General features: G+C 50.8%; 1 protein-coding gene and 1 non-coding gene across 4 annotated transcripts; one reads left to right on the top strand and one right to left on the bottom strand.

Moving 5' to 3' along the window:
- On the top strand, positions 1–26,562 carry CSF2RB (colony stimulating factor 2 receptor subunit beta). 3 transcript variants are annotated; one of them, XM_053585443.1, is made up of 16 exons: positions 128–145; positions 5,478–5,553; positions 7,294–7,508; positions 8,457–8,580; positions 10,201–10,391; positions 12,906–13,063; positions 13,144–13,312; positions 13,847–13,982; positions 14,150–14,307; positions 15,221–15,342; positions 16,140–16,274; positions 17,460–17,622; positions 18,721–18,811; positions 18,996–19,053; positions 19,785–19,888; positions 20,571–26,562. In XM_053585443.1, exons 3-16 carry the CDS (start codon positions 7,436–7,438, stop codon positions 21,670–21,672), a joined length of 2,784 nt encoding a protein of 927 aa, XP_053441418.1. In that variant the 5' UTR covers positions 128–145; positions 5,478–5,553; positions 7,294–7,435; the 3' UTR covers positions 21,673–26,562. The 3 variants fall into 3 exon arrangements, with proteins under 3 accessions (XP_053441417.1, XP_053441419.1, XP_053441418.1); XM_053585442.1 differs by lacking the exon at positions 5,478–5,553 and having other exon boundaries at positions 1–145; XM_053585444.1 differs by lacking the exons at positions 5,478–5,553; positions 15,221–15,342 and having other exon boundaries at positions 1–145; positions 16,135–16,274.
- Positions 3,399–3,505, bottom strand: LOC128582665 (U6 spliceosomal RNA). Its single transcript, XR_008379112.1, has one exon. It is a non-coding gene; the product is annotated as a U6 spliceosomal RNA (small nuclear RNA).
- Positions 26,563–27,377: the final 815 nt, after the last annotated feature.

Genomic DNA, 27,377 nt, shown 5'->3' with positions numbered 1-27,377 from the left:
TGTGCAAAAAGGTCTTGGGCCAGCATCACTTCCTCTTTCTGCTTCTCTGTTTCCTAACAGAAGCATAAATAGGAAGGGCGTGAGGCTCACTGCTGTCTGGAGGCTCCAGAAGGAGGCTGGCCCTGCTCCAGCCGGCCACACACAGGTATGTCCTGGCTTTCAGAAACAAGGCTGAAGGAGGAGTTGGGAGGGGGAAGTGCAGGAGTCCAGGGTAGGAAAGACGGAGCAGCTGGGGGGGTGTCGTGTGGGTAGCTGTGTTCTGGAGACTCAACCGAGTAGCTGGGGCTTAGACAGACCTGAACCCAAACTCCTCAGACAGCCAGGGGACAGGGAGACAGCCAGGGCTGCCCAGCTGCTTGGATGTCTTATGATGCCTTTGGAAGGCCCCAGCTTCTCTGGTGGGATCCAGTTGTCCAGGTGGGGAGGATGCCTTGGCTCAGGCTGGGAGTCAGGCACCTGTATACTGTCTGGTTTTGCTTTGTCACCAAGGTGTTGGTGGCCATGAGAGCAACTGCTCTCTACCCTAGGCTTCTGTCTCCTCATCCACGAAATGGGGAGAGCATGGATAGTCCCTGACATGCTGGTTTTAGAAAGAGACAGAGAGCACGTGTGCCTCTGTATGTCTGTGTGTGTGCTTGTGTGTATACATGTGTGTGTGCGGCTCCCTGGGATGCAGGAGAGACGCACAAAAGACTGAGAGGCCAGGGTGAGACCTGGACCCAGAGCTGGGGGCAGCCGGGAGGCTCACTTGGAGCTGCAGAAGGGGCCCAGCCCCTCGCCCAGAGACATAGGGGGCACTCCCCAGCAATCACACCTCACCTTGAACCGCTATTACTTATGTGGGTTCAGGCCTAGGTGTCTGTGGTCTGTACCCAAGTGTGTTGGCTGGCTGGGTGGGCGCCTGGGGTGTCTGCTTCGGGGTGTGTGCAGGTGTATATGCCTATCCTGAGAACGAGAGGGCAGGCGTTTCAGCGGGTCTGAATTTGGACATGAACCTGTGGGACCTTGCCAGATAGGCACCAGAGACAAGTGGCATATGTGCAATTTTAGTCTTCTAAGGCCCTGCTGTTACTTTGCATAATAAGATTCTAACATTTTGCTACCATCTTTCCTGCTGTTTAGTAGTTTTATAATGAGTAAATCTTGCCCTTTAGCTTTCGGTCACTCTTTTTCATTCCCTGGTTTTATTTATATTCTTCTAATATCTATGTATATCTAATATTGATATCCTTCTAATATGAGAATAACCAATATTATGAGATACTTCATGAGTTGTTTAATGAGTATGTTTAGTGTTAACTAAGAAAATACATAGATGTCTGCTCTATTAAAAATTATGATAATCCAGAATTATGTGGCATAAAAGACAAAGACCCTACTCACCTCTATTCCCCAATTCCACATCTTACTCTCTTCACCAATATGTCATTCCAGAACATTTCCTAAGCATGATAGAAGAACATAGTTTTTCTTCTTATAGAAATGGGATCTTTTTCACTTAATATTACATTTTATAACAGTTCCAGATTCCCACAATATTATATATAGATTTAACTCATTAATTGACCTTAAGAAATATGTGGCATTTATGAGCATGGGTACACTACAGTTTGCCTGCTCTCCTATTGATAGTTGCTTATGTTGTTTCCAATTTGCCACATCTGTGAAAGTGTTTCTGTGGCTTAGATTCCTAGATGTGAATTTACGTTGTGAGAGGCTGTACATTTAAAATTTTAATAAGTATTGCCAAGTCATCCTCAAAGTAGCTGAACAGACCCAAGGTAGTGGATAAGAAGGCCAATTTATCTTTGGGGAAATTATTGGTCTTTTAATTTTGTCCATGTGGTGAATGAAAATTATTTTATTGTTGTTTAATGTTTTTCATTCCCTGATTGTGAGTGAGGTTGTGCATCGTCCAAACATTTATTGGCCATCGCATTTTATTTATGATGAACATGAAGATGTCCTTTGTCCATCTCCCAGTGAGTTGCTGTCTTTTTCATCTCAACTTCTGGAATGATGTGTATTTATAACTCATCTACATACGCTGAAAATACATTCCCCCAGATTATCACTTACCTTTTTCCTTTGCCATGTTTAAGGCATCTTGTGTCAAGTAAAAAGGTTTTGATTATGAAGTCAAATCTCTCCTTTTTTTTTACTTTATGGTTAATATTTACAGAAATATTTTTAATACTTCTATTACTTTGACTTTGACTTTTAGATGTTTAATTCAGTTAGACGTTGGAGGGGTGAGGAATGTATAAAGTAACAACCTAACTTTTTAAAATAATAATCATCCAGGGCAGCACCTATGGCTCAAAGGAGTAGGGCGCCGGCCCCATATGCCGGAGGTGGCGGGTTCAAACCCAGCCCCAGCCAAAAAACTGCAAAAAAAACAAGAAAGAAAAGAAAAGAAACAACAATAAAATAATAATCATCTGTCTCAACATTGTTATTTAGGAATGTTGCTGTCCATTCTCTCCTCAGTGATTTGAAATGCCATTATTACGTCTAATGGACTGTATATACTTGGTTATTTTCCATTTTGTTTTCTCTTTCATCTATCATTTTGCTCCTTATTATTTTTCCAGCTAATAGAGGCGTCACACGGCTCACAGCAACCTCTAACTCTTGGGCTTAAGCGATTCTCTTGCCTCAGCCTCCCAAGCAGCTGGGACTACAGGCGCTAGAGCGAGTCTTTTATCTTTGGTTTATTGTAATTAAGAATCAGTTTATCGAGCCCATTATACATCTTTTGAGATTTTCGTTTCGATTGCATTGAATTTAGACAATAGTGAGAGCCTCCTCCTCCTTGTGCCTTTGACAGGAAGGCACGAACATTCTTCTTTAATTTTGACATTGCTCTCAGTTTCCTCCAACTCTTTGTTTATCAGGGTTTGCTCATTTAATCAGGAATGACTTGTGTATTATTAAATATTTAGGAGCCTCTGTCAAGATAAACTTATCCTTTTCCCCCCCTTTAAATCTGTTCATCAATTCCTTTTAATCATAAATAGATTTCTTAAGGTGTCACCTTTCATATATGGATACGCTCTAGCTGGCCATAGTGCATTCTTCTTTAGAAGTCTTTGTCAGATTGTGCTATGAAATTGTTTTTGTTTGGGGTGAATTTGTGTTGTGTTTTTATCTCTCCCCCCCCCCCAGTTTTTATTTCTATCATTAAATTTCTGGGAATTCCCAAATTCTTGGGAATTTGTAATGTGTGTTTATCTTGAGTTCGTGAAGGTGTTTGGTTTTTGTCTTCTCTTTCCTCCCTCCCCTTTTCTCTCTCCTTCCACCACTTCTCTGTCATCCTTCTGTCTCCTTGCTCACTTCCTCATCCTGAATGAGTTTTCTTTTCTTTTTTTTTTTTTCAGGTAGTCACTGTATTTTATAAAAATATGGAACGCTTCACGAATTTGCGTGTCATCCTTGCGCAGGGGCCATGCTAATCTTCTCTGTATTGTTCCAATTTTAGTACATGTGCTGCCGAAGCGAGCACCAACCTGAATGAGTTTTAATCCTTACGTTTTTAACATATGTATTTAACAGATATTTTCTACCAGCATTTGGATTTAATTAGCACACTTTAATAAGACAAGATCCTTAGCAAGTTTTCATTTCTCCTTCACTCTCCACCCCAACCTCACCACCAACTCCCACAATTGAAATCATCTGAGTTTTAGTTCAATATTGTTATCATGTAGTTATTTATTTTTACTTTATGCAGTAACCATCTTCTTTATTTACCTACGAATAGTTTCTTTACTGTAGTATTGCATCCTATCTTTCCTTCTTGGGTTTTTTTTTTTTTTTCTTTCTGAGATCTATCCTAGAGTAATTTTTATTTTCCAGAAAGGATCTGAAAAACTTTTGTCTTTACAAATCCAAAAATTTTTGTTGCCCTTGAATGTCAAAGGAAACTTGGCATTTTGCGAGTCTAAGTTTACACATATTTTTCCCTTGGTACTTTTTTTTTTTTTGACCTCTACTTAGTGTTCAGGATCGCTGGTAAGAAATCTCTTGCCAACCTGACCCTTGTCCTATTGAAAGTAACCTGTGTGTTTGTTTTCTTTTGGAAGGTTTTCTGGGATTACCCTTTTATTCTTGGAAGACTGAAAGTTCAGCAGTGTGAATTTGGTATGGCATTATTAAAAAGCAATCTTGAGAGTAAAACCCAATCTCTATCCCCTCCTATAAAAAGCCTATATTACAGTAGCCCCCCATGAATAAAGTCTTTCTTACTATTTTTTAAAAATATTTTTTAAAGGAAACTTATTCTTCATTTAATGAACTGTTGTCTCCTTGAAAGCCCTGTGAAGTTTTCTTCTATTTCCAATTGTATCTGTTTGGTTGCACATGGAAAATCTCCAAACAACAGTGGCTTAACAACATAGAAGCTTCGTTTTCCCCTCACATAAAAGATGTCCAGAGGTGGGTGGTCTCAGGCTGGTGGAGTTGCTCCAGAGTGACAATAGGAATCCAGCTTCCTCTCTGCTGTTTCAGCCTTGCTTATGGCTTTTACCCTTAAGATAATCCTATGGCCCAAAACGGCTACTGGAGCTCCAGCCATCACTTCCAAGTTGCAGACCGGAAGAAGGAGGAAAGGCAAAAGGGTGAAAGTGGATCCCTTTCACCCATCTGAGTTCACTACTTTTAAATTGGCTTTTGGGGAAGACATGAACAATGCTTCCACTCACATCTCCTCGGACATTTAGTCACTTGACCAGATGAAGCAGCAGGAGAGTGTAAAGAATACAACCTGTTACCCTGGGCAGCAATAAGCACAGTTAAGCCTGGGCTTTTGTGGCAGGGAGAATGGGGACAACTAAGTAACTGACACTGTCTGCACTACCTGCCCTCAGTTCTCTTCGACCTCTGCTTCTGATTGTTGGAATTCTTGGATCTCTGTCCTAAGTCTTAACTTTTCTCTCACACTTTTCATCTCTATGCCTATTTGCTCTTTCTTTCATATCTACCTTTTCCAACTGTGAAGTTCATTCACACTAATATGGCCCATTATTGAGATTTTTTTAAATTATGGACCCCAGATCTTCAAATTCCAAGAACTGTTTTTTTACATAGCAGTCTCTCCTTCTAAATGGCTGTGACTTCTCAAATGTCCCCAAGGATGCCGATTTAGATGTTTTAGAGTTTTCTTTGCGCTATCTTGGTGCTTGTCCGCGGAAGTGTCTGCTGGGTCAGTAAGAGCCTGAATAGACAGACATGGTACTGGTGACTGGAAATACAAGCACATCCGGGCGGCTCCTGTGGCTCAGAGGAGTAGGGTGCTGGCCCCATATGCCAGAGGTGGAGGGTTCAAACCCAGCCCTGGCAAAAAAAAAAAGAAAGAAAGAAATACAAGCACATCGTGGTTAAGGATACAGTCTAGATGGGCAAGCTGGTTCCTTACCAGCTGTGTAATTATGGAGCAGTCACTGAGCATCCCTCCTCCATTCTCTTCATATATACAGTGGGGGTTCTCACGGTAACTTCTACATAGATGTATCAGCATCTGTATGGCCCTCTGAGGAGTCTGGCACTGGGCAGGTGAGTCTCTGCCCTCACCTCATATTAGCCTCCAGCATGAATTCTCTCTGTGTATGTGAATATTGTGTTGGTTTTCTTTGCTGACATTAAGTTGTTTTAACATTTTACATTGAAAGACACTAACTTGTCTTTTGTCATTCTGATTGCTATGTTTGTCATTTTGATTGCTTTGTATTCTCCTAAAATTCAAACGTTGAAACTTAATTCCCAACATGAGGATATCTGGAGGGCCTTGGTGGGGAGTGATTGGCACCTCTGAAAGGGCCCAGAGAGCGCCCGTCCCCCGTGTGAGCTTATAGTCTATGAGAAACAGGCCCCCACCAGATACTAAATCTACCAGCACCTTGATCTTCAACTTCCCAGCCTTCAGAACTGTGGGAAATAAATGTCTGTTGTTTATAAGCTATCCAGTCTATGGTATTTCCTCATAGTTGCCTTAATGGATTAATACATTGGTCCAAACTATTTTTTTTTTTTGCACTTTGCCCTTTGGTTTATAATTCAGTAAATTTTATAAAATACTAAAGATTTTGCTTTTCTGTGCTTCATCTGTCAGTCTTCGGCTCTCTGATTTCTTCCACTGCTTTTAGGCTTAAATAGCTCAAAGGTATTCACTCTATGGTTTGTGAGTTTAATGTGATTTAACATTTTACATTTAAATTTTTAACTTGATATTTGGAGAACAGCATGAGATGGAGATTGAGACTGATATTTTGTATGTAGTTATTCAATTATCTCAGCACTTTTACTTGAATATTCCACCACTTCCCATTGATTCTGGGTTCCTCCTGCCTCCTATAGCCCCTTCTTGGGTAAAATAGACTTTGCTTCTGGCCAGCATGCCCTTGGGACTATTTTACGTGTGTGCACACACCTGTGTGTATATCTTTTTTTTTTTTTTTTGAGACAGAGCCTCAAGCTGTCACCCTGGGTAGAGCGCTGTGGCATCTCAGCTCACAGCAACCTCCAACTCCTGGGCTTAAGCGATTCTCTTGCCTCCGCCTCCCAAGTAGCTGGGACTACAGGGACCCGCCACAACGCCCGGCTATTTTTTGGTTGCAGTTGTCATTGTTGTTTGGTGGGCCCCAGGCTGGATTCGAACCTGCCCGGTCAGGTGTATGTGGCTGGCGCCTTAGCTGCTTGAACCACAGGCGCCGAGCCCTGTGTGTATATCTTAAATGATATTTCAAAGAGTCTTACAGAAGAAAGGGAGCCATAGTCTTCTCTTGTACTCTCCTGGGTACTTCCCAAGCTGACAAAATGAAAATGAGGAAATCCCCAACCCCAGCAAAGAAAAAGGAACTGCCTGCAGAGGATGTTGGGGGAGAGTGACAATAAATGGGGTGGGGTGCAGGGTTACTGAGGGGAGGGGGGGCTCCCTGTGCTCCAGAGAGCTGCAAGTGTATGCGTGGGGGTGTGATCACACACACACCAAAGTGGATGTGGATCAGCATGCCATGGGGAGCTTGGTACAAATCAGATTCCAGGCTCTCTCTCAACTGTCCTCTCAGGGGCAGGCCTAGTGGTAGGTATTGAGAACCAAATGGACACCCACTGCCCCTAAGGCCATAAAACTCATGTCCCAACCATTATGCCCAAAGGGATTGAGGTTCCAGAAGATGAAACCGTCCCTAGGTGTCAAGCCACCACTGTGGATTCCCCTTAAAACGTTGGGTGCAGCTCCAGGACTATGAGGAGGAGGATTAGCTCCAGGTGACATCTCTTTCTGTAAACCTATAGGAGACAGAGCCCAGGAGGGAGGGCCTATGACATGGGTCTTGGCTGGGCTCCTGATGGGCAGGAACACAAGATTCTGGAGCACTGAGGACCCCGACCCTGCCCACAACCCTACCCACCTGCTTGTCCAGAGCTGACCAGGGAGATGGTGCTGACCTCAGGGCTATTCCCGATAGCTCTGCTGGCCCTGTACTGGGCATCCAGTCTGGCACAGGCAGGTGAGTCCCTGCGCTCTCCTCAATGCTGGGCCCCGGGGGACTCCCACCCCTGCATCCCCCAGGACTCAGTCTTCCCCTCCTATCCCCTTCCCTCCCTCTGCCCCTCTCTCTGTCTGCCTTGGGGCCCTCCCAATCCCCCCTCCTACATGTCCCTCCCCATCCCTTCCTGGTCCAGAACACCCAGCCCAGGCAGTCTGGCTGCTCTTTCCACATCTCATAGTGTAGCCATCCAGGTTCTGGCCCTCAGGGTGGCAGCTCTGCCCTTTTCCTTCCCCTCCTTCCCAGCAGCCAATCTGCTCCCTGGCCGTCTCTAGGGGCCTACCTCTACGCCTTTGTCCTGCAGGGTCCTGGGCTTGGGTTCTGCCCCTGCTTTAGTCCTAGCACCCTCCTTGTGCCTAGAGGCCCTGCTGGGAAGGTCCTGAGCTGCCGGGGCACAGTGACGCCTCCCAGAGCCCACAGAGAACCAGCTTTAGGGGCAAACGTGGGCATCACATTCCCTTCTTCAAACACCAGACCCCGAGGCTGAGACCCAGAAGTCAGGCGGAAGGCCCCAGGGGAGGGCACTGCCACATTGAACCTGGGGGAGGGTCTGTGCCTACTCCTAGGCTGCTTAGTGTGTCCAAAGTGTGGGGCCAGAGCCTAACGCATGTCTCTGACCCAGGGACAGAGGGGTGGGAGGTGGCAACACATAGCAGGGGCCCAGGCAGGGGGCTGAGAGCCAGTTTGAGCACTGTGTTTCCCTCAGGAGAGGAGGGTCCACAGGTGGGACCCCAGACAGGCCCTGCCCCCATGTTGGGCCCCAAGGAACCTCTTCCTGGCCACCAGATGCTCGTGCAGGAACAAGGGAGACCCCTCCCCAGGGCTGGATGCCCAGGAAGAGCTGGGAGGGGCGGTGACAACGGACCCTGGTGGGAAGTGTGGTGACCCTCTCCTGCCTCTCCCCATCAGAAACCATCCCGCTGCAGACCCTGAGCTGCTATAATGATTACACCAGCCACATCACCTGCAGCTGGGCAGACACCCAGGACTCACAGCGGCTTGTCAACGTGACGCTCTATCGCCGGGTGGATGAGTGAGTGATGCTGCAGTGACGCTCAGTGACACTCGGGGCTGCCGTGTCCGCTGTCCTTGGCCTGGGGCCACAGTATAGAGAGGGACTTCTCGGGTCTGCCTTGGGAGGGACTAGACAGCCTGCCGTGCCGAGCAGCCCTCTGCCCTCAGGTTCCTGCATGGGGCTTCTCTGCTAACGTAGCTGTGACAATCTTGGTTGTTTTATCACAATTGACAAAAGGACCCCACATGACCTCTCTTGGTTCCTCCTTACTGTGAGGCAGGCAGAGCAGGGCAGGGCCAGGAGGCCCATTTCATAGGTGAGGAGACTGAGGCTGTGAAGGTGAGGCCCGCACCCTGACTACATGGTAGTGAATGGCACAGGAGGGGTCTGTCCTTCTCACCCTGAGGTCTCTAGGGCACATAATACAGGGAAGGTGACGGTGATCACTCTGGGATGTTGGTGAGCGACTAAATGGGACATAAGTAAACTGATTAAAGAGCTAAAGCCAAAGCGAGCAGCAACATCTCCTTGGAGGCTGCCCAGGGTGGGATGGGGTGGGGGAGGACCACCCTTGCAGGTCTCCTGTTCCCTCTGCTGCTCTCGCAGACACTGCCATCCAGCTTCCTCTGCTCTCGGCAATCCCACCTCATCCTCCCCCGTGGATGTGAACCGCTTCCTGCTGCCCAGGGGAGACGCTCCCAGCCCCTCACTCTCACCCCATCCACGTCTGCCTGCCGTCCTGGCCCTGGACCTGCCCTCCCCTCCCTGGCAGAGGATCACCCATCCCACCTCCTATCTCAGGCCCGGGCTTGTGTCCCACCAGGTCATGCTGCTTAAGGACGCACACCCCTGTCACCCCAGTGCCCTTACTCCCTGTGCCAGCAACAGTGCCCTCTGCTGGGATCCTTCCCAGTCACCCTGCGAACATACCCAACCCCCTCACACATGCCAACAGGGACACTGCCCCCAGGTGGCTCCCAATCCCGCAGCCCCGCAGCCCCAGCCTCTCTGCTCCCTTGACAGCGACACCCTCCACTTTTCCTAGGGACCTGCCTGGAATCCATGAGATCAGGCTTTCACCCCCCACCCTGTCAGCCAGTTTCCTTGTGGAATTCATCAGTGACCTCCTATTGCTGACCCTAATGGTCAATCCTCAGCCTCTTACACTTGATCTGTCCCAGCTGTGACCTCACCCCTCTTGCGTCATGCTCTCCTATGGCTGGTGGTCACGCATCACCTGGTGGTCCTCCTGCCTCCTGCCCTCCGATCTCCTCTGCTCCTGCCCCTGTACTGGACACTCCAGGGCTCAGTCACTGGTGTGGCCCTGGCGTCACACAGCCTGGATGCCGTCCCTGATACCCAGGTGCACCTCGTCCCATCAGGACCACACTCCCTTCCCTGCCTCTTGTAGCTACATGAGATTTTCTCCATTTGACAAACTACATATGTTATTCAGCTATTTAATGTGTGTCTCCTTCCCCCTGGGTGGCAGTGCCACGGACAGGGGATTGTGTATGTTTTGGTCACTGACAGGCCCTGATTCTGGACAAAGACAGGCACAGGGTCACCACTCCCTGGACACTTGTTGAGCTAGTGACCCTCATTCGCTCTGGGCTAAGCCATGTTCTCCCTTGACAGGGCCCCCCCGGAGCCAGTGTCCTGTGAACTCAGTAAGGACACGCGCTGGCCAAACTGCCCATATCCCCACTGTGTGGCCCGGAGATGTGTCATTCCCTACAAGCTCTTCGTCTTTGCTGAAAATGACTACTACTCATTCCAGCCGGATCGGCCCCTGGGAGTCCAGCTCACGGTGACTCTGGCTCAGCATGGTGAGGAGGGGGGGGCACGGAAGGGCTTAGTCCCTGTTAGACAGTGGCATCAGGGGTGGCCCAAGGAATGTTCAAGAGGGGGACACTGGCTTGGAGCCTGAGGGATGAAGATCTGATCTCCTTACATGAAGGCATCAGAGCCAGTACCACATGGGAAGCCCCTGACAAAGGACCCCCGAACCCCTCCCCAACTGCCCCACTTCCTCCCAAGCCATGGGTTACAGCTCTGAAAGCTTTCCTTCAAGAAACCACTCTGATGACTCACATAGAAATGACCAGTTTACAAATCTTTCGTCTTACTTGTCTCATATTCATTTCTACAGCAACCCATTATACAGATGGAGCCTTTGCGGCCCAGGGAGGTCACTTCACTTTCCCAGAGTCCCAGCCCTGAGAAGTAGTGATTATGAAGGGTCAGCCTTCCCTAGGGCTTTCTGCATGCTGGACTCAGAGCTGCTGGCCCCATGTGCACCAGGAGGCCACAGTGGTCCATGAAATGGTCCGTGGCATTGCATGGGTGTAGATGATCATTTCCTGTAGTTAGTATTTGTTGGATTCTATATCATAAAGAAATATAACCAGCCTTCAAACTCATGGATTCAAGGAAGTTATTACTTATAATGAGGCTATAAAAGGTGGAGGCCTCTGGTCCTAGTCCCCAGACCACTCTGCCGCTTCTGGCAAGGGTCAGAGGGGACCTGGAAACTGGCCTTGGCTTCCCGCCTTGAGCCTGCAGGCAGGAAATGCCTGATGTTTTGCGTGAGAGTTTACTGACACCGGCGTGTACCTCAGGTAGTAGGCAGAGAGCCCTGGCCCTAGCAGACAGGACAGAAGAAAGAGCTTTTAGCCCAGATCTGCGGGGTAGGTAACAGCCTGTGCAAAGCCTGGGAGGTGGGGAGGGTACAGGATACTGGTCACTGTGTCTGGGGAGCGCGGACATCAGGTGGTAGGAAGACACAGGAGACATTCACAGGGGTCTAAGCTTGGAGGGGCTTCCGTGCCACGCAGAGGAGTTGAGAGGCCACCCTCTGGGTGTGGAGGGCCACAGAAGGGGAATGGCATGATCAGATGTGGTGTGAGCATGCTAGAGGAGGGGTGGCAGGGAGGCTAGAGCCCGGAACGTGAGCTCAGGTTTGCATCCTGGGGAGAAATGAGGGATGGGAATGGGAACACGGGGGAGGCAAGCCATGGTTAGGATGAAGCCACAATTCACTCATTCACTTGTTCTGTCACTGAGCACCTACCTATATCAGGAGAGCAGTGAACACTCAAGCCACCAGCCTCGCCCATTGGAGTGTTCAGCCTAGAAATAGGGAAGGCTTCTGCTGGCAACAGAAACACTTCACAAATGGGGAGTAGAGTGTGGTACTTGGGCTCCTGGGGCACATGTTGCATAGGAGGCCGGGTCCAGCCTAAAGCAGACTGGATGAGTCACTGAGGCTGAGGATGCCAGGGAGGGGCCAGATGTGCATCTGATCTGCTCTGAGGCCCCCATGTATAGAGATCTGGGACACGACACTTTATCAGTTTCCAGGTTCCCCACTCGACTCCCAGTCTGTTCAGTTGGTGGCAGCTTCCTAGAGTGCTGTGTGGGAGGATCTCCTCGGTGACAGGGTCAGTGCAGGCATGCAGTGACCCCCGAGTGGCATCTTTCCTGGCTGTATCTGGGCCTCTGACCTGCTCTAACATGCCATGTTCTGTGTCCAGCATGGGTCATTTATATCCTATTCATGTGACTATTCTGTGTTTCAAAGTCACCTCTCAGCAATCAAACATAAAAACTTCAGGAAACCAGGAGCCATGTCATTCATAAATGCATCTTCTTGGCCAACCCAGTAGGTCCCAGCAGAAGTACTCTCGCTCTGTTGCTGGAAGGACTTCATGAAAGGCCCCCAAGGTTGCCGACATGTACTCATCCATTCATCCATTCACCTTGCTCCAGATTCACTCTCAGCCACAGCCTGGAGATCGAGGGGGGTCAACACCAACCCCTGTACCCATCTCCTCGTGCCTTTGGGGAGGCAGACATGGGAGCACATAAGTCTACAGGGGATTTACAGGCGCCACAGTGGGACAAGAGCAGGAACAAAGGATGTGCCTGGGGCCAGAATCCCAGGGTGCTCCTAGAGCAAGAGTATCATCACCCTTGGCCCAGTTAGCAGGAGGGGCCCAGGGCAGAAGGAAGGAGCCTGGTCTGAGTGTAGCACTTCTGCTGGGAGAAGGCCACAAGGACAGGAAGAGCCTCAGGACACACACAGGAGGCTGAGCTGCGAGTTTCCTGTCTGCATTACAGAGCTGGTGCTGTAGTGTACAACCATCTGCACAGCTGTCATCCCCTTTCACATTCAAACCCCAGGATGCCACAGATGAGGGCTGGAGCCAGCAGAGCAGATGGCTCTTTCTCAGGGCCCCTCAGCAGATGGGGCAGGTTGGCCTGGGGCCCTGTGTGTCCACACCAAAGGCCACCTGGTCACCAGCTTCAGGTGCCCTCCCTTTACTTGCTCTCCCCTCCAGTGCAGCCCCCGGCACCCCAGGACCTCCAGATCAGTGCAATTGGGGAACACTTCCTGCTGAGCTGGAATGTAACCCTTGGGGGTCCCCAGCCCCACTGGCTGTCACAAGAGGACCTGGAGTTTGAGGTTGTCTACAGACGGCTTCAGGACTCCTGGGAGGTAGGAACCACAGCCACCTCTGCCTGAGCCCCAAGGGACCAGCCAGCACGCCTCCTCTAGCACCTGCCCTCTCCCAACAGGACACCCTCACCCTCCGCTCCAATGCCTCCCAAGTCGTGCTGGGGCCTAGTCACCTCATGCCCAGTAGCACTTATGTGGCCCAAGTGCGTAGCTGTCTGGCTCCAGGCTCAGGCTTCTCTGGACGGCCCAGTGAGTGGAGCCCAGAGGTGCGCTGGGACTCACAGCCAGGTAATGGAACTGGGGTCCCGGAAGTGCCCCGAGGGGAAATGGGCCTAGTGGGAGTTCCTGGGATAGCAGAGGTCCAAGTGGCCAACTGTGGAGTCCCCAGATCTCCTGGGGCTGTCTGTAGAATCACATCCCTGGGCCATCCCCTTTCCACTACACGGACAGACTCGGTATCTTTTTTCCAGCACCCTCTCTAATGACAATTAAAATAATAATAACAATAGCAGTATCAGTAGCTACATTTTAATGGGTACTGTATATGTGCAGGGCTCACTAACATTATTCTGTTCAATTCCCTGAACACTGAAATTCAGACACTTGGTCTCCAGCCTCCCCCGGGGGCGGAGGCCAAGCAGGTGCTTGGATTTCCCCCTCTGAGCCACTGCTCACAGCCAGCAGGTTCAGGCTAAAGTTTCATCCCTGGTCTGTGGGTTCCAAAGCCCATGACCTCTGCGCAGTGCTCCCCATGGTGGACCCCTGCTGAGAGCTGTGGGATGGGGGAACAGAGGAGAGAATAAAGGACTGTCTCCCTACCAGGGGACCAGGCCCAGCCCCAGAACCTGCAGTGCTTCTTTGACGGGGCCACTGGGCTCAGATGCTCCTGGGAGGTGAGGATGGAGGTGGCCGCCTCAGTCTCCTTTGGACTCTTCTACACACCCAGTCCAGACGCAGGGTGAGCAAGTTCTTCCCCCATCCCCACCTCTCCTCTTGGCCTTGCTGTCTCCAGGCCTCCTCTTGTCCCTGGAACCCAAGAAGCAGCCACAGTCCACCCTGAGGTCTCATCCCTTCCTCCTGGGATCCCTCCCTGCTCCCTGCCCTCAGCCAAGCCGTGTTCCTCAGGGAGGAGGAGTGCTCTCCAGTACTGACAGAGGAGCTCAGCGGCCTCTACATCAGACACCGATGTCAGATCCCCATGCCCAGCCCTGTGACCCGTGGCCAGTACACCGTCTCTGTTCGGCCAAGGAAGGAAGAGAAATTTATAAAGAGCTCAGATCACAGTGAGTTTCCCCAGCCTCCTGTGCCGATGGTCTTAGGATAGCCCTATTTTGCTATATAACCTGAAAAAATCCAGGGTGCTATATGGCCCAGGCTTCACGCCTATCACTTTCAAAGAACTGCAGTCCAGTAGCCAAATGTGAAGAAAAGTAATTCCCATCTTGTTTGGAAGTTCTCAGGGAACAATGATTCAAGTGACAATGGTCACAAATGTGAATGAAGATACAACGTAGAACCCCTGGAAATGGGTCCTCAAGCTACACTTCCTGGCCTCTCACTGAAGCTTTCCCTGATTGGATTTCTCTCTTTCTGTTTTCCCACATTCTCCTCTGACTGATATTCTCAGCCTTCAACATACTTGATCTATGATTTATGTTTTAACTGCAGCTGGTGTGTATGTGGGTTCCTTGGTGATCCTTACCAGCTTACGTCCCTCCTTGTTATGCAGCAAGGACTCCAGTGTAGTGAAACCTCCTAAATTCTTTTGAGATGATCAAGTTCTTTCTTCCATTTAGTCTTTAGTGTTATGTCAAGAGCAGCAGCCTGTTTGTCTCAGTCACCTGGACTTGAATCCACCATTTACTTTTTCGGCCAACCTCACTGGCAAAAGGAATTCCCATGGTTCAAGTGCACACAATTTATAAAGGACTCAGTATAACGCCTGGCACATAGGAGACCACAATGAGTTACAGGCATCAGTTATATTTTTATAAAAGCCCTTGAAGAAATCAAGGTTATAAGGATTCTTTTTTTCCCCCGATGAGTAGACTGAAGCTCAGAGTGGTTGAGTGACTGACATAAAGTTGCACAGCTATTAGTAGGCAAATCGAGGCTAGAATCCAGAACTTCTGACTCCACGTCAGTTTCTTCTCTCTTTTCCCTTGGCCTCTTTCAACTGGTGGGTCTGCTGGCCAGCTGAGAGGTGCTGTCTGCAAGGAGCTTCACTTTTCTGTTTGGTCACCATCTGGTTGGGGAGAGAGAGCAGCTGGATGTGGTTGAAGGCAGTCACCACCAGTGCACCGGGGATTTTTCTAGTGGTGAGAACCTGTGAGCTGGTCTGGTTTTTAGACATCTCCCTAACTTCTGCAAGTGTCGAGGGACAGCAGCAGGACAGAGTTAGGTCTAGAGACCCTGAAGCAGCAGGGTAGAGTGACAGAGCCAACACGTGGTTGAAGGCAGTCACCGCCAGTGCACTGGGCATTTTCTACTGGTGAGAACCTGTCAGCTGGTCTGGTTTTTAGACATCTCCCTAACCTCTGCGAGTGTCGAGGGACAGCAGCAGGACAGAGTTAGGTCTCAGAGACCCTGAAGCAGCAGGGTAGAGTGACAGAGCCAACACTGTCACATCCCACTGCCAAGGTTGCAGCTTTGCCTCCACTGGCCTGTCCTTGGGCAGCCTACTTAATCATCCTATGACTCGGTTTCCTCAGTTCTAAAACATGAAGGTTAATAGTGCCCACCATTGTAGGGCTGTTAGAATTGAGTGAAATAATTCATGTAAAGCAAGTCTGCACAACAGCGCCTAGAACATAGTTAATACTCCAGAGTAGAACCAATTAAATGGTTTTATTTTTATTGCAAATACTAGGAGCAGCCAAAACTTTAGCTCACCCCATTACAAAACAAATGTCTCTCAGCATTTCCCAAGGGAATGCTTACTTAGGACAGAATAGATGGTATCATGAAATGAGGGGCAAGAAGACCCCAACATGCACCCGACCCAGAGTCTGTTTCAGTGGAAACAGCTCCGATGTCTAGCATGGAACATAGGGAATGTTCCATTGGAGGGTAGGCTTTATGAACACCCATAAGATTTTCCCTCTCTCCAGTCCAGATGGCCCCCCCAACCATCAACATGACCAAGAACGGAGACAGCTACAGCCTTCGCTGGGAAGCAGGAAAAATGCAATACAACCACATAGACCACACCTTTGAGGTGCAGTACACGAAAAACTTGGCCACGTGGAAGGTAAGGGCCTGTGCGCAGGGAGGGGGTGAACAGTGGGAGGGGAAGGAAACAGTCAAGGAGGCGCCTACCAGCAGGTGGCCAGTTAGAGGTGGCCCCCGGACCAGGTGATCACAACCCTGCCGGCAGTAGGTCACTGTTTCATCTTTTGGTGAAATAGCTGAGGTTCAAAGAGGTGATGTGATTTGGCCCAAATAAACATCTGAACTTGAATTGCAAGAGAACATAGACTGTCAGGGCTAGGAGGGAGGAGAGAAGGCTGAGAAGGTTTTCAAAAGTTGGAAAATCCTAGACAAGTTTCTTCGGAGGCCTCTTATTTGAATCAGAGGCACGTGGGGCCAAGCGCAGGGCTCGTTCTCCTGCCCCAACTCCCAGGCAGGCCACAGGGCCTGAATGCAGAGCCCAGAGCAGAAACCACAGAGTCAGCCCCAGACTCCAGGTAGAAACAGGGAAACTGAGGCCAGGCTGGAGGTGGGTCAGTGGTGGAGCTGGGAGCAGGCCCCAGAATCTTGAACTCCCACCTCAGGGTTCAAAGTCCAGTCAACCTGCACCACGTTCCTGGAGAGGCCAGTATATGGGTCCAGGCTGTCCCTTCAAAAGACCGGGAGGCTAAGCAGTCTAAAGCAGTCCGTGGGGACAGGGTGCAGTGGCTCACATTGTAATCCCAGCACTCTGGGTAGTAGAGGCAGGAGGATTCCCTGAGCTTAGGAGTTCAAGACCAGCCTGAGCAAGAGTGAGACTCCATCTCTACTAAAAATAGTAGATACGTGGTGGGTGCTTTTAGTCTCAGCTACTCAGAAGGCTGAGGCAGGAAAATCACTTGAACCTAGGAGTTTGAGGTTTCTGTGAGCTAGGCTGAGGCCACTGGGCAACAGAATGAGACTCTGTCTCAAAAATAAAGTAAATAAATAAACAAACAAATGAAGATGAAGGTGGGACCAGGTGACTGCTCAGGGTTCTGGGCCTTAGTGTCTTCCTGTGTCAGAAGGCCATCTGGTTCCAACCAGAGTCCTATCCCTGGCTGGGCATTGCAGTGGGCCCTCCATGGGGTGGGGGGTGAAGCTGGAGCAGACTGTGCTGCAGCTGCACCTGGGCACTAAGGTGGGAGGGGTATGCAGCTGTGCCCGTGGGCCTGGTGGGTGGTGGGGATCAGTCTCAGCACACTTGCTGACACGCGCACACCCACAGGACAGCAAGACCGAGATCCTCTTGAATGCCCACAGCATGCCCCTCCCGGCCCTGGAGCCCTCCACAAAATACCACGCCAGGGTGAGAGTGAAGACCTCCCGGCCTGGCTACAATGGGATTTGGAGCGAGTGGAGTGAGGCGTGCTCCTGGGAAACGGAGTGGGGTATGTCTCCTGGATAGCTCAGCTAGACAGAGACAGGGCTGAGGTGAGGCTCCAGGCCCCACTCCACCTGGGCCTCTTTCCCTCCATGTGTCACTAGTCTTTGGGAGGCAACACCTGGCATGCAGCACAAACTGCAGCTGAGGACTTGAGGGAGCAGACAGCATGCCTCACCATCCCTCCTCCTTCAAACTTGGGCTTAGGCCTCTATTAATATGACCCTTGGTTTCATTAACCTTTGTGGCAGCCATTACCTAGTGGATGATTAGCAGGTGTTACCATGAACTGGGGCTTCAAGAGCTGCAGACTAGGGCTTGGGATGGGAAAGTTTGGGTCTGATTTCCTAATCTTCCCCCACCTCCTTGCACTTGCTACATTCACTGCCCCTCACCTTTTACCAGAGTAACCACTAGGGGACTCATATAGATTAAGACAAGGTCCATCCAAGGGGTGGCTTCAGAGAGAGGATACAGGAGGTGTTGGGAACAAGCTCCAAGTCCACAGCCAGCCTTGGCAGGGGAAGAAGCTCAGGGAGAGGCTGCAACTAAACAGGAAGGAGGATGGGCCAATGAGCCCAAGGTGGGGGAGAAGAGGGGAATCCTAGAGGGGCCCAGCCAAGAGGGGCCCAGGGTAGAGCAGCAGGGAGAGTCAGGGGCTCCTGAGGGGCCTTTGCACCAGCTGGCTCCTCTGATAGCTTGCCTTTTCCCATCCCCCTCACCCTCCCTTTTCCTGGAGGCCCAGTTTATATGCGGCCTCCTTCAGGAAGTCCTCCGGGACTGTCATTGACTGTGCTCTTTGCCTTCCACATAACACCTCCTGCAACTGGAAAGGATATAACCCTCCTATGTCTTCCCCTGAACTTTAAACATTATAGGGTGCTCAACCCAATGCCCGCTTCTCTTAGCAGGTGTCTAGCCTCTGTTCCCCTCTGAGCCCCTCTGAGCCCCCCAAGGTAGTTAGCTTTCAGAGCCCTGTGCCCGCACACAGCAGGATCTTGGTGGGGATGCTGAGCCAACCCCACCCCACCCTGATCCACCTCCTGAGCCTCCAACCTTTTTCCTCCTGGACACTAATGCTCCTTGTCCTTCCCGGCTACTACAGTGCTGCCCACCTGGGTCCTAGCCCTCACTCTAGTCTGCGTCACCCTCTTCGTGCTCCTGGCCCTCCGCTTCTGTGGCATCTATGGGTCCAGGTAAGGGGACTCTGTGGGATAAGGGGTGGGATTCAGGATGTCCAGGACCACCAGGGCTCCCAGCTCAACTCCTTCCAGTCCCTCCTCTCCCACCCACCTCCTGGGTCTCAGCATCCCATGCATATGAGCATGGGAGCAGCTGGCCCTGAGGTTTCTGATGACTGTCACCTCCCGGTGTCTTCAGGTTGAACAGGAAGTGGAAGGAGACCATCCCCAACCCCAGCAAGAGCCAATTGTTCCAGGTAGAATCTGCAAAGGAGCTGAGGATCCTCTGCTCCTGCCTCCTCACCCCTGTCCCTGTGGGCTTTTGGTGGTGGGGACTAGGAGGACTGGGGAGGGGCCTCATCAGCTCTGAGAGTGGGGCCAGACCAGGAAGTTGCTCCTTGGGCTACTCAGGGCACCTGGAGCTATACAAGCCTGGCCCTGTCTGCCTGGAGCTCCAGCCTGCTGGAGAGAGTGAGTGTAGATGCCTCAGAGCAGGGTGGGCTGGACAAGGCCATCACTACTACTGGGATCGGTGGGTGTCCTGAGGCAGAACAGCTCCCCAAGAACAGGACATCTTAGCTGAGTTTTGAAGCTGTCCAGTTCGTGACAGGTGGCTGCAGGCCCAGGGCACCCTGAGGGTGAAGATAGGACACTTCTTGAAGGCGGCTGAGAGGGTGGGACCTGATGCTGGAGGGACCTTGGGGGGGCTGAGATGACCACAAAATGGGCACTGACTCAGAGGTGGTAGAAGCCCTGGTTGGGCAGGCAGCGCCAGCTGTGCCTACGGAGGGGCCCCGGGGCTGGTGTGGAGAAGGGATAGAGTGAGCGTAGAGGCCGGGACACCCAGAGTAGAGAACTCACAATAGCCATTTCTGACAATGTGAAGAATCTTCCCCTGTCCAGTGGCTCCCTGAGTCTGCCCTATGCCCTCCACCCCCACCTCTAAGGCCCCCCTCACCCATACATGCAAATGTCTCTGCTCTTCCAGGGCGGGAGTGGGGGCATGTGGCTTTCACACAGCATGTCAGCTTTCACCAGCGCAAGTGCCCCCAACCACAGACCACTGGGCAGCCACTTCCCTGAGCTGGAGAGGTGAGTGTCTGGGCTCCTCAGTCACTTCCGACTTCTAGGGACCATATGGGGGCTGGCCTGTTGTGTACATCAGGGGCTCGAGTGCCATAGGCCTCTGTGTCCACTGTGAAGAGATACAAAAGGCTGGTATGCACTAAAGCAGGAAGCACTCCAGGGGATATCAGGAAGAACTTCCCCTTCCCAGGTTATGGAGGGACAGATAAGGGAGTTGACCACAGGCAGGAGACTAGAGCAAAGGGAAGTGCTACGCTGCAGAGCCCTCATGGGGTGGCTGGGGGTGTAATGCCTCAGGGCCCTGTCCCTGTGTAGGCAGCTCACCCCCATCTCCTTGGGGAGCATTGGTGGCACTGGGGGTAGAAAGAAGAAAACTGCGAACAACTCACAGGGTGGCCCATAAACCTGGCACTGACGGTGGGTGGTTGGAGGCAGAGGGCACCAGCCTGGCAGAGGAAGACCTTGACCCAAGCACAGAGTGTGTGACCCAGAGAGAGTCTGAATCAGTGTCCAGTGTTCTTCTCCCGGGCGCCAGCTCCCCTGGAGTCTGAGCCCTGATCAGGTGCTCCCTCTGCACCCCAGGTGGTTCTGGCATCCCAGAGAACTGCCTCCACCCCGTCTGACCCTGTGTATGGGCTAAATCATCTGCCAGGTGGTTCTAACATCTCTGCCCACGTTCTCCCCACAGGGCGTTCCTTGTAGGCTTCCAGGACAGTGAGGTGTTACCTCTCACCACAGAGGACTCTAAAGATGTCTGTGATCCACCATTGGGATCGGCTGTGGCTGCCTCAGATGGTCCCACAGAGCAGCCCCACAGCCCCCTGCCAGGCCTCCCCGCCCCCTCCAGCAGGCCTGAGAGCCGGCTTTCCAATTTCGACTTCAATGGCCCCTACCTAGGGCCCCCCCGCAGCCACTCCCTTCCTGATATAAGGGGCCAGACTGTACCCCCACAAACGGGGCTGAGCCAGCAGCTGCCACCCTCAGGGTCCCTGGAGTACTTGTGTCTGCCCGCTGGGGGACAGGTGCAACTGGTCCCACTGGCCCAGGTGGAGGGGCAGGGCCAGGTAATGGGTGTGGAGCAGAAACCCAGCCCAGGGGCTGAGGGGAGTCCCTTGCTAGAGCCTGGAGGTGGCCCCGCCCCTCCTGTGCCTGAGCCAGAGGTAGATGAACAGGGCCCAAAGGACAGCCAAGTGGCTCTGACCACAGGTTCTGGGGACCCTGAGGATGCTGTTGTGGCCTCTGGTTATGTCCTTTCTGCAGACCTGTTATTTACCCCAAACTCGGGGGCCCCATCTGTCTCTCTGGCTCCTCCCCCGTGCCACTGCTCAGACCAGAACCCCAGCCTCTGTCCTGGGCTGGCCAGTGGGTCCCTTGGAGCACCAGCTCCCATGCAACTAGGCTTTGAAGGTTACGTGGAGCTCCCTCCACCCATGGTCCAGGCCCCCAAGTCCCCTCTGGGCAGTCCTGCCCCTCCTGTGGCCAGTAGCCCTGTGCTGAGCCCACAGGAGCTGGCATCCCCACACCCTGAGGGGCTCCTCGTCCTGCAGCAGGTGGGGGACTATTGCTTCCTCCCTGGCTTGGGGTCTGGGTCTCTCTCACCCCGGAGTAAGCCCTCTTCCCCGGGCCCCTGTCCTGAGGTCATGGATCTAGACCAGGCTTTTCAGGTCAAGAAGCCCCCAGGCCAGGCCATGGCCCAGGTGCCAGCCATCCAGCTCTTCAAAGCCCTGAAGCAGCAGGACTACCTGTCACTGCCCCCTTGGGATGTCAGCAGGCCCGGGCAGGTGTGCTGAGACCCTCCAGACCTGGGCAGGCAAGTCCTACCTTCCCTTCCATCTTGACTGTCTCTCCTGCCAGCCTCCGCCCTTTCCACAGTCATCTCTGCAGAACCACAGGAAGGAAGCTAGCTCCTGTCCAGGGAGCTAGAGACCCAGGAAAGGAGTCAGCCCTGCTGCTGTCCCCAAGTCACGCCACTCCCCTCTTTCACGCTGTCCCACTCAAACACACACTGTCCAAGTTAACTTATTTTAGATTGTGAATTATTAGTGCTTTCCATAATATTCCTTCCCTCATCCCCCTCATTTTCTTTCTTAGCAGCCTTCCTTGCTTTTGGTATTTTTTCTTCTTTCTTCACTAATTTATTCTTAGAGTACAGTTGGGGTCCAATAGCGCCTACTTGGATACTGAGAGGTGTCGGTGTTAACAGACTTGAGTGGGCTGCCTGTCCCCAGCAGGCACCGATGTGGGACACAATTCTTGCCCAGGTGCAGAGTCAGAAGGCACCAGGTGGGCACCATATGGGATGAGTTCAGGGAAGAGCGGCACAGGCTCAGGGATGGGAGGACCCAGACCAGCCTTGATTGTCACTCCACGAAATGAGTGTGGTCAGGGGTGTGCAAGAGGCTGTTTGGGAGCTTCCTGCAGAGTGTCACAGAAATAACATCAAGGCCTCAGGTCATGTAGAGAAGTCACTGATCTGGGCCATGAATGGCTAAAGTGATGGCCAGGCCCGGACCTGGGGAATATTGGGAAGGGAGAGGAACCCAGAATCCACATTTACTATAGAAAGTTGGGAAAAATTACAAGGAAACAAGAAAAATGACTAAAGGGCTTTTTAATTTGAGTGGCCCAGCTCTTCTCCCTTCCAGAAAGACTGTGCAGCTTCTATTCCCACCGGCTGGATGGCTGGTTATGGTTCTTTTCAATCTTTGACTTTCTGATCCACAAAAAATAATGGCATTAAATTGCTTTGATTTGCATTATTTGATAATTATCAAGTTTGCACATTTTTTATATGTATCTCAGGCATTGTTATTTTTTAACTGGGATAAGCCTATCAAGGTCTTTGTTCTGTTGGGTGCTACCTTTTTCTGATTAAGTTTTAAAGCTATTTACATATGCCCTCTCCCGGATGGTGCAAAGTTTTTCCCTTGAGTTTGTGATTTATCTTATCATTTTATATATGAGGCTTTGGGGGTTACTAAGTATTAAAGCTTCTGTGTTGTCAAAGAGATCTATGGTGAAATCTTTCTCCACGTTTGGTGTCAGATTTCCAAAGACCTTCCCCACTGCAAAGTCACATTTATCATAATTTAAATTTTTTCTGGTTCTTTTTGTGCTTCAAGCTTTTGATGTAAAGTTTTATTTTGGGACGCATGGATGGGAAACAGAGTCGTCTTTGCAGTATTTGTTGAATCATCCTCTTTTTGTCCTTCTATATGAAATGCCACTTCTGTGATGCGGGAGATCCTGATATGTAGATTTCCCATTTTTATTACTTTGTTCTCCCAATGGTGCCCACCATTTTGGTTGTTCTATTATTAAGATGTTTTAATAAGTGGCAGAGCAAGTGTTCTCATTACTTTTGTTCATACATCCCTTTTCATTACAGCAATGTTTGTGGTTGAAGAAATTTATAACCAACTTAATTTCAGTATTGATGATTACATTTTAGTACATTCTAAAGGAGAACCCTCCATTAAAAATGAATGAGATGGGCTCCGTGCCTGTAGCTCAAGCGGCTAAGGCGCCAGCCACATACTCCAGAGCTGGCAGGTTAGAATCCAGCCCGGGCCTGCCCAACAACAAAGACAACTACAGCCAAAAATTAGCCAGGCATTGTGGCAGTTCTAGCTACTTGGGAGGCTGAGGCAAGAGAATCGCTTAAGCCCAGGAGTTGGAGGTTGCTGTGAGCTGTGATGCCACAGCACTCTACCCAGGGCAATAGCTTGAGGCTCTGTTTCAAATAATAATAATTATTATTATTATCTGAGGCAAATACTCTTTTTATCACACTGTTTTTGTAACTGAAGAACTAAAGCACAGAGAGGTCCCCCAATTTGCCCCCGGTAAGTCAGGGGGCAAGGGGCAGAGCCAGGATTTGAACCCTCACCCTGCAGAGCCTGCCCTTGAAAGCAAGATCTCTCCCTAAAGATCCACACGTGGATGCAAGATGACCCAAGTTACTTGGCAAAAGAGAAATATCTAGAAACTGAGTTATCAGCAGCAGGAGCAGATTGACCAGAGGTGACCGTGAAAAATGTTTGTATCTCTCTGGGAGCTGAATAATGAGGTGTATTTTTTCACACATTGGAGTCCCAGGAGGCCTTTCTTGGAGGCCTGCTTCTCCCTTACCATCTTCCCCTGAGAACCCAGCCCAGAAGCACATGATTCCTGAGGAACTGACACTGCGCGGGGCCTGCAGGAGGCTGTCCCTGACATGGAGGAAGACAAAATGTATTGGGGGACGAGAGGAATGGCAGGGGCAGAACAGGGCAGAAGAAGCCATCAGGGCATCTGGAGTGGATGTCTGCCTGTCTCTGGAGAGCTCATAAGCAAAATTGCCTATCAGGAAGAGTCCCATCTTGGACAGAAATGGCCAGGCCCTGGGCCCCTGGTGGTGTCAGCCGTTGGCGCCCTGCGAAGAACGTACTATAGGAGGAAGGAACAAAGCTGCAGGCAGCTGGGTAGCTGGGTCCCCAAGCCTTTCACACATTGCCCACAGGTGGTTTACTTCCAGAGGGGGCTTTCTTTTGTTTAGACACATGCCTTTCGCAGTCCCAAGGTTGGCCTGCTCACAGTGACACTCAGTCAATAAGGCTGAGCAGCCAGGGGAGAGGGTGTGGCCAAAGCATTGAAATCCAAGCTGGAGGTCCTGAGCCATAGGTGATCTCTCACCTGCCAGAGACCCTAAGTCACCCCACAGGTCCTTTCTCAAGTCTGAGCTCCTTCAAGGAAGCCCTTTGCACTCTTGGAAGCCCCCACATCCACCCATGCAGGCCACATCTCAACATTCTGTCCCACCACTTGATTTTGTCTCTTTGCCTTTGTCACTCATCTTGTAATCACATCTCATATCATCTTCGTGTTTCAACTAAACTGAATGCTTCCCAAGATCCCAGCCACTGATGATGAGCCCGGCTCATCTTGGGCTTGAGTGCCCAGCTTAGACCGGCACATCCGCCTAATGTGTGCATTAAAGGTGCTTGTGGGCTGACCCGGTGGCTCACCTCTGTAATCCCAGCACTCTAGGAGGATCCCTTGAGCTCAGGAATCCAAGACCAGCCTGAGCAAGAACAAGACCCTGTCTTTACTAAAAATAGAAAAATTAGCCAGGTGTTGTGATAGGTGCCTGTAGTCCCAGCTACTCTGAGGTAGGAGGATTGCTTGAACCCAGGAGTTTGACGTTGCTATGAGCTAGCAGATACCACAGCACTCTAGTCTGGGCAATAGAGCAAGACTCTGTATCAAAAAAAAAAAGTCTTTCTCACTGGCAGGAACTGAAAATTTGTCGTTCGCTCTACTCCATCTCCCAATTGAAGTGACGTTACTGTTCTGCTTAGGGCTGTAGGTGGTGAAGAAATTTGACTAATTGCTGGATAATGTAGTCTGCTATGTGCAATAGGATTTCACCTTAAAAAAGGTGATTAAAAATACTTTGAAAAGTCCGTCTTTGGTGCCCCAGAGACAAATATGGGGAAATTAAACCAGACCAACGGATGACAATGGAGGAGGAAGTTTCGATTAGAGAAATGTAGGAAACAGGAGGAAAACTGAAGGGGAGCCTGCATTAGAAAGACAGGACCTTCGGCCATGCTAGAAAGGAATTAGGGAACTCCATTAGAATCAACCAGCAAAAGAAAAACTCTGCAAGAAGAGCAGCGTCTTTGTTCACCCGCTCCTGAAGGCAGAGAGTGGCAAGAGGCGATAGCTCGGGTCGCCAGCTACTAAAAGCAGAAGTAGCAAAGGGGCGGAGAAAGCGATAGAATCTCCGTTACCAAAGACCACAAGAAGCAGAGGCTCTGGAAAGGCAGAATCCCTGATCCAAGCAGCAGGACTCTATGCTACCAAGGACTGGGAGTAGCGGGGCCTCTGGAAAGGCAGAATCCCTGATCCAAGCAGCAGGACTCTATGCTACCAAGGACTGGGAGTAGCGGGGCCTCTGGAAAGGCAGAATCCCTGATCCAAGCAGCAGGACTCTATGCTACCAAGGACTGGGAGTAGCGAGGCCTCTGGAAAGGCAGAATCCCTGATCCAAGCAGCAGGACTCTATGCTACCAAGGACTGGGAGTAGCGGGGCCTCTGGAAAGGCAGAATCCCTGATCCAAGCAGCAGGACTCTATGCTACCAAGGACTGGGAGTAGCGGGGCCTCTGGAAAGGCAGAATCCCTGATCCAAGCAGCAGGACTCTATGCTACCAAGGACTGGGAGTAGCGAGGCCTCTGGAAAGGCAGAATCCCTGATCCAAGCAGCAGGACTCTATGCTACCAAGGACTGGGAGTAGCGGGGCCTCTGGAAAGGCAGAATCCCTGATCCAAGCAGCAGGACTCTATGCTACCAAGGACTGGGAGTAGCGGGGCCTCTGGAAAGGCAGAATCCCTGATCCAAGCAGCAGGACTCTATGCTACCAAGGACTGGGAGTAGCGGGGCCTCTGGAAAGGCAGAATCCCTGATCCAAGCAGCAGGACTCTATGCTACCAAGGACTGGGAGTAGCGAGGCCTCTGGAAAGGCGGGAGGGTTCTCGCTTGCAAAGATTAAGAAAAAGCGGGACCCTTTGTTCGTCTGTTAATTACAAATTCTTGTAGCAAAGGAAAAGCTTGGTGAGGAAGCAGGGCCTTTGTATTGTAAATTTTCTTAGCCAAAGTTTCTCTTAGTTTGAAAGACCTTTAAAGAAATTAACATTATAGGCGGCGCCTGTGGCTCAGTCGGTAAGGCGCCGGCCCCATATACCGAGGGTGGCAGGTTCAAACCTGGCCCCTGCCAAACTGCAACAAAAAAATAGCCGGGTGTTGTGGCGGGCGCCTGTAGTCCCAGCTACTCCGGAGCCTGAGGCAGGAGAATCGCTTGAGCCCAGGAGTTGGAGGTTGCTGTGAGCTGTGTGATGCCATGGCACTCTACCGAGGGCCATAAAGTGAAACTCTGTCTCTACAAAAAAAAAAAAAAATTAACATTATAATCACCGTCTTTTCCCTAGTGGCAGCTGAACCTGGAATCTATATGGGCTCTGCCACTTAAAGAGCCCTTATCTGGAATTCGGACTTAAATCGCCTCCAGATCACCTTAAATTCCTGATTCTTCTAGCAAAAGAGAAAGGGCTGAACAAGAACTGCCCTTGCCATATTAGAAATTATCTTGTTTGTATATAAAAGGGGGAAATCTAGCAGCCCCTATAGCCTATGGCTAGGAGGAGTGAGAGTTATAAGAAACACCTGTAGTTCGATAATGGAACACCTTGGTGAAAAGGGCATGGGGAGGGATGCAGATCTCCTACCAGGAGAGATCCTGCATGGTGTCTCTCTGCAAAAGGCTGCTAAGACTCATTCTTCTGTTGAGACTGCTTCTAAGACTTTCTCTCCGGCTAGAGTGAATAGCCCTAAGGGTAATTGTTCCCGAGCAAGGTCACTCAGTGGTCCTCGTCCAGAACCTAGATAAGGCTGGGTAGAGACCTGGCCAGTCCCGGGCCCTGACAAGCGGTGGCAGCCGTGGGCTGTGACAGCT

This window comes from Nycticebus coucang, chromosome 3 (genome assembly GCF_027406575.1).
Source record: "Nycticebus coucang isolate mNycCou1 chromosome 3, mNycCou1.pri, whole genome shotgun sequence".
Lineage (NCBI taxonomy): Eukaryota > Metazoa > Chordata > Mammalia > Primates > Lorisidae > Nycticebus > Nycticebus coucang.
This window is presented reverse-complemented; position numbering and strand designations above follow the sequence as displayed.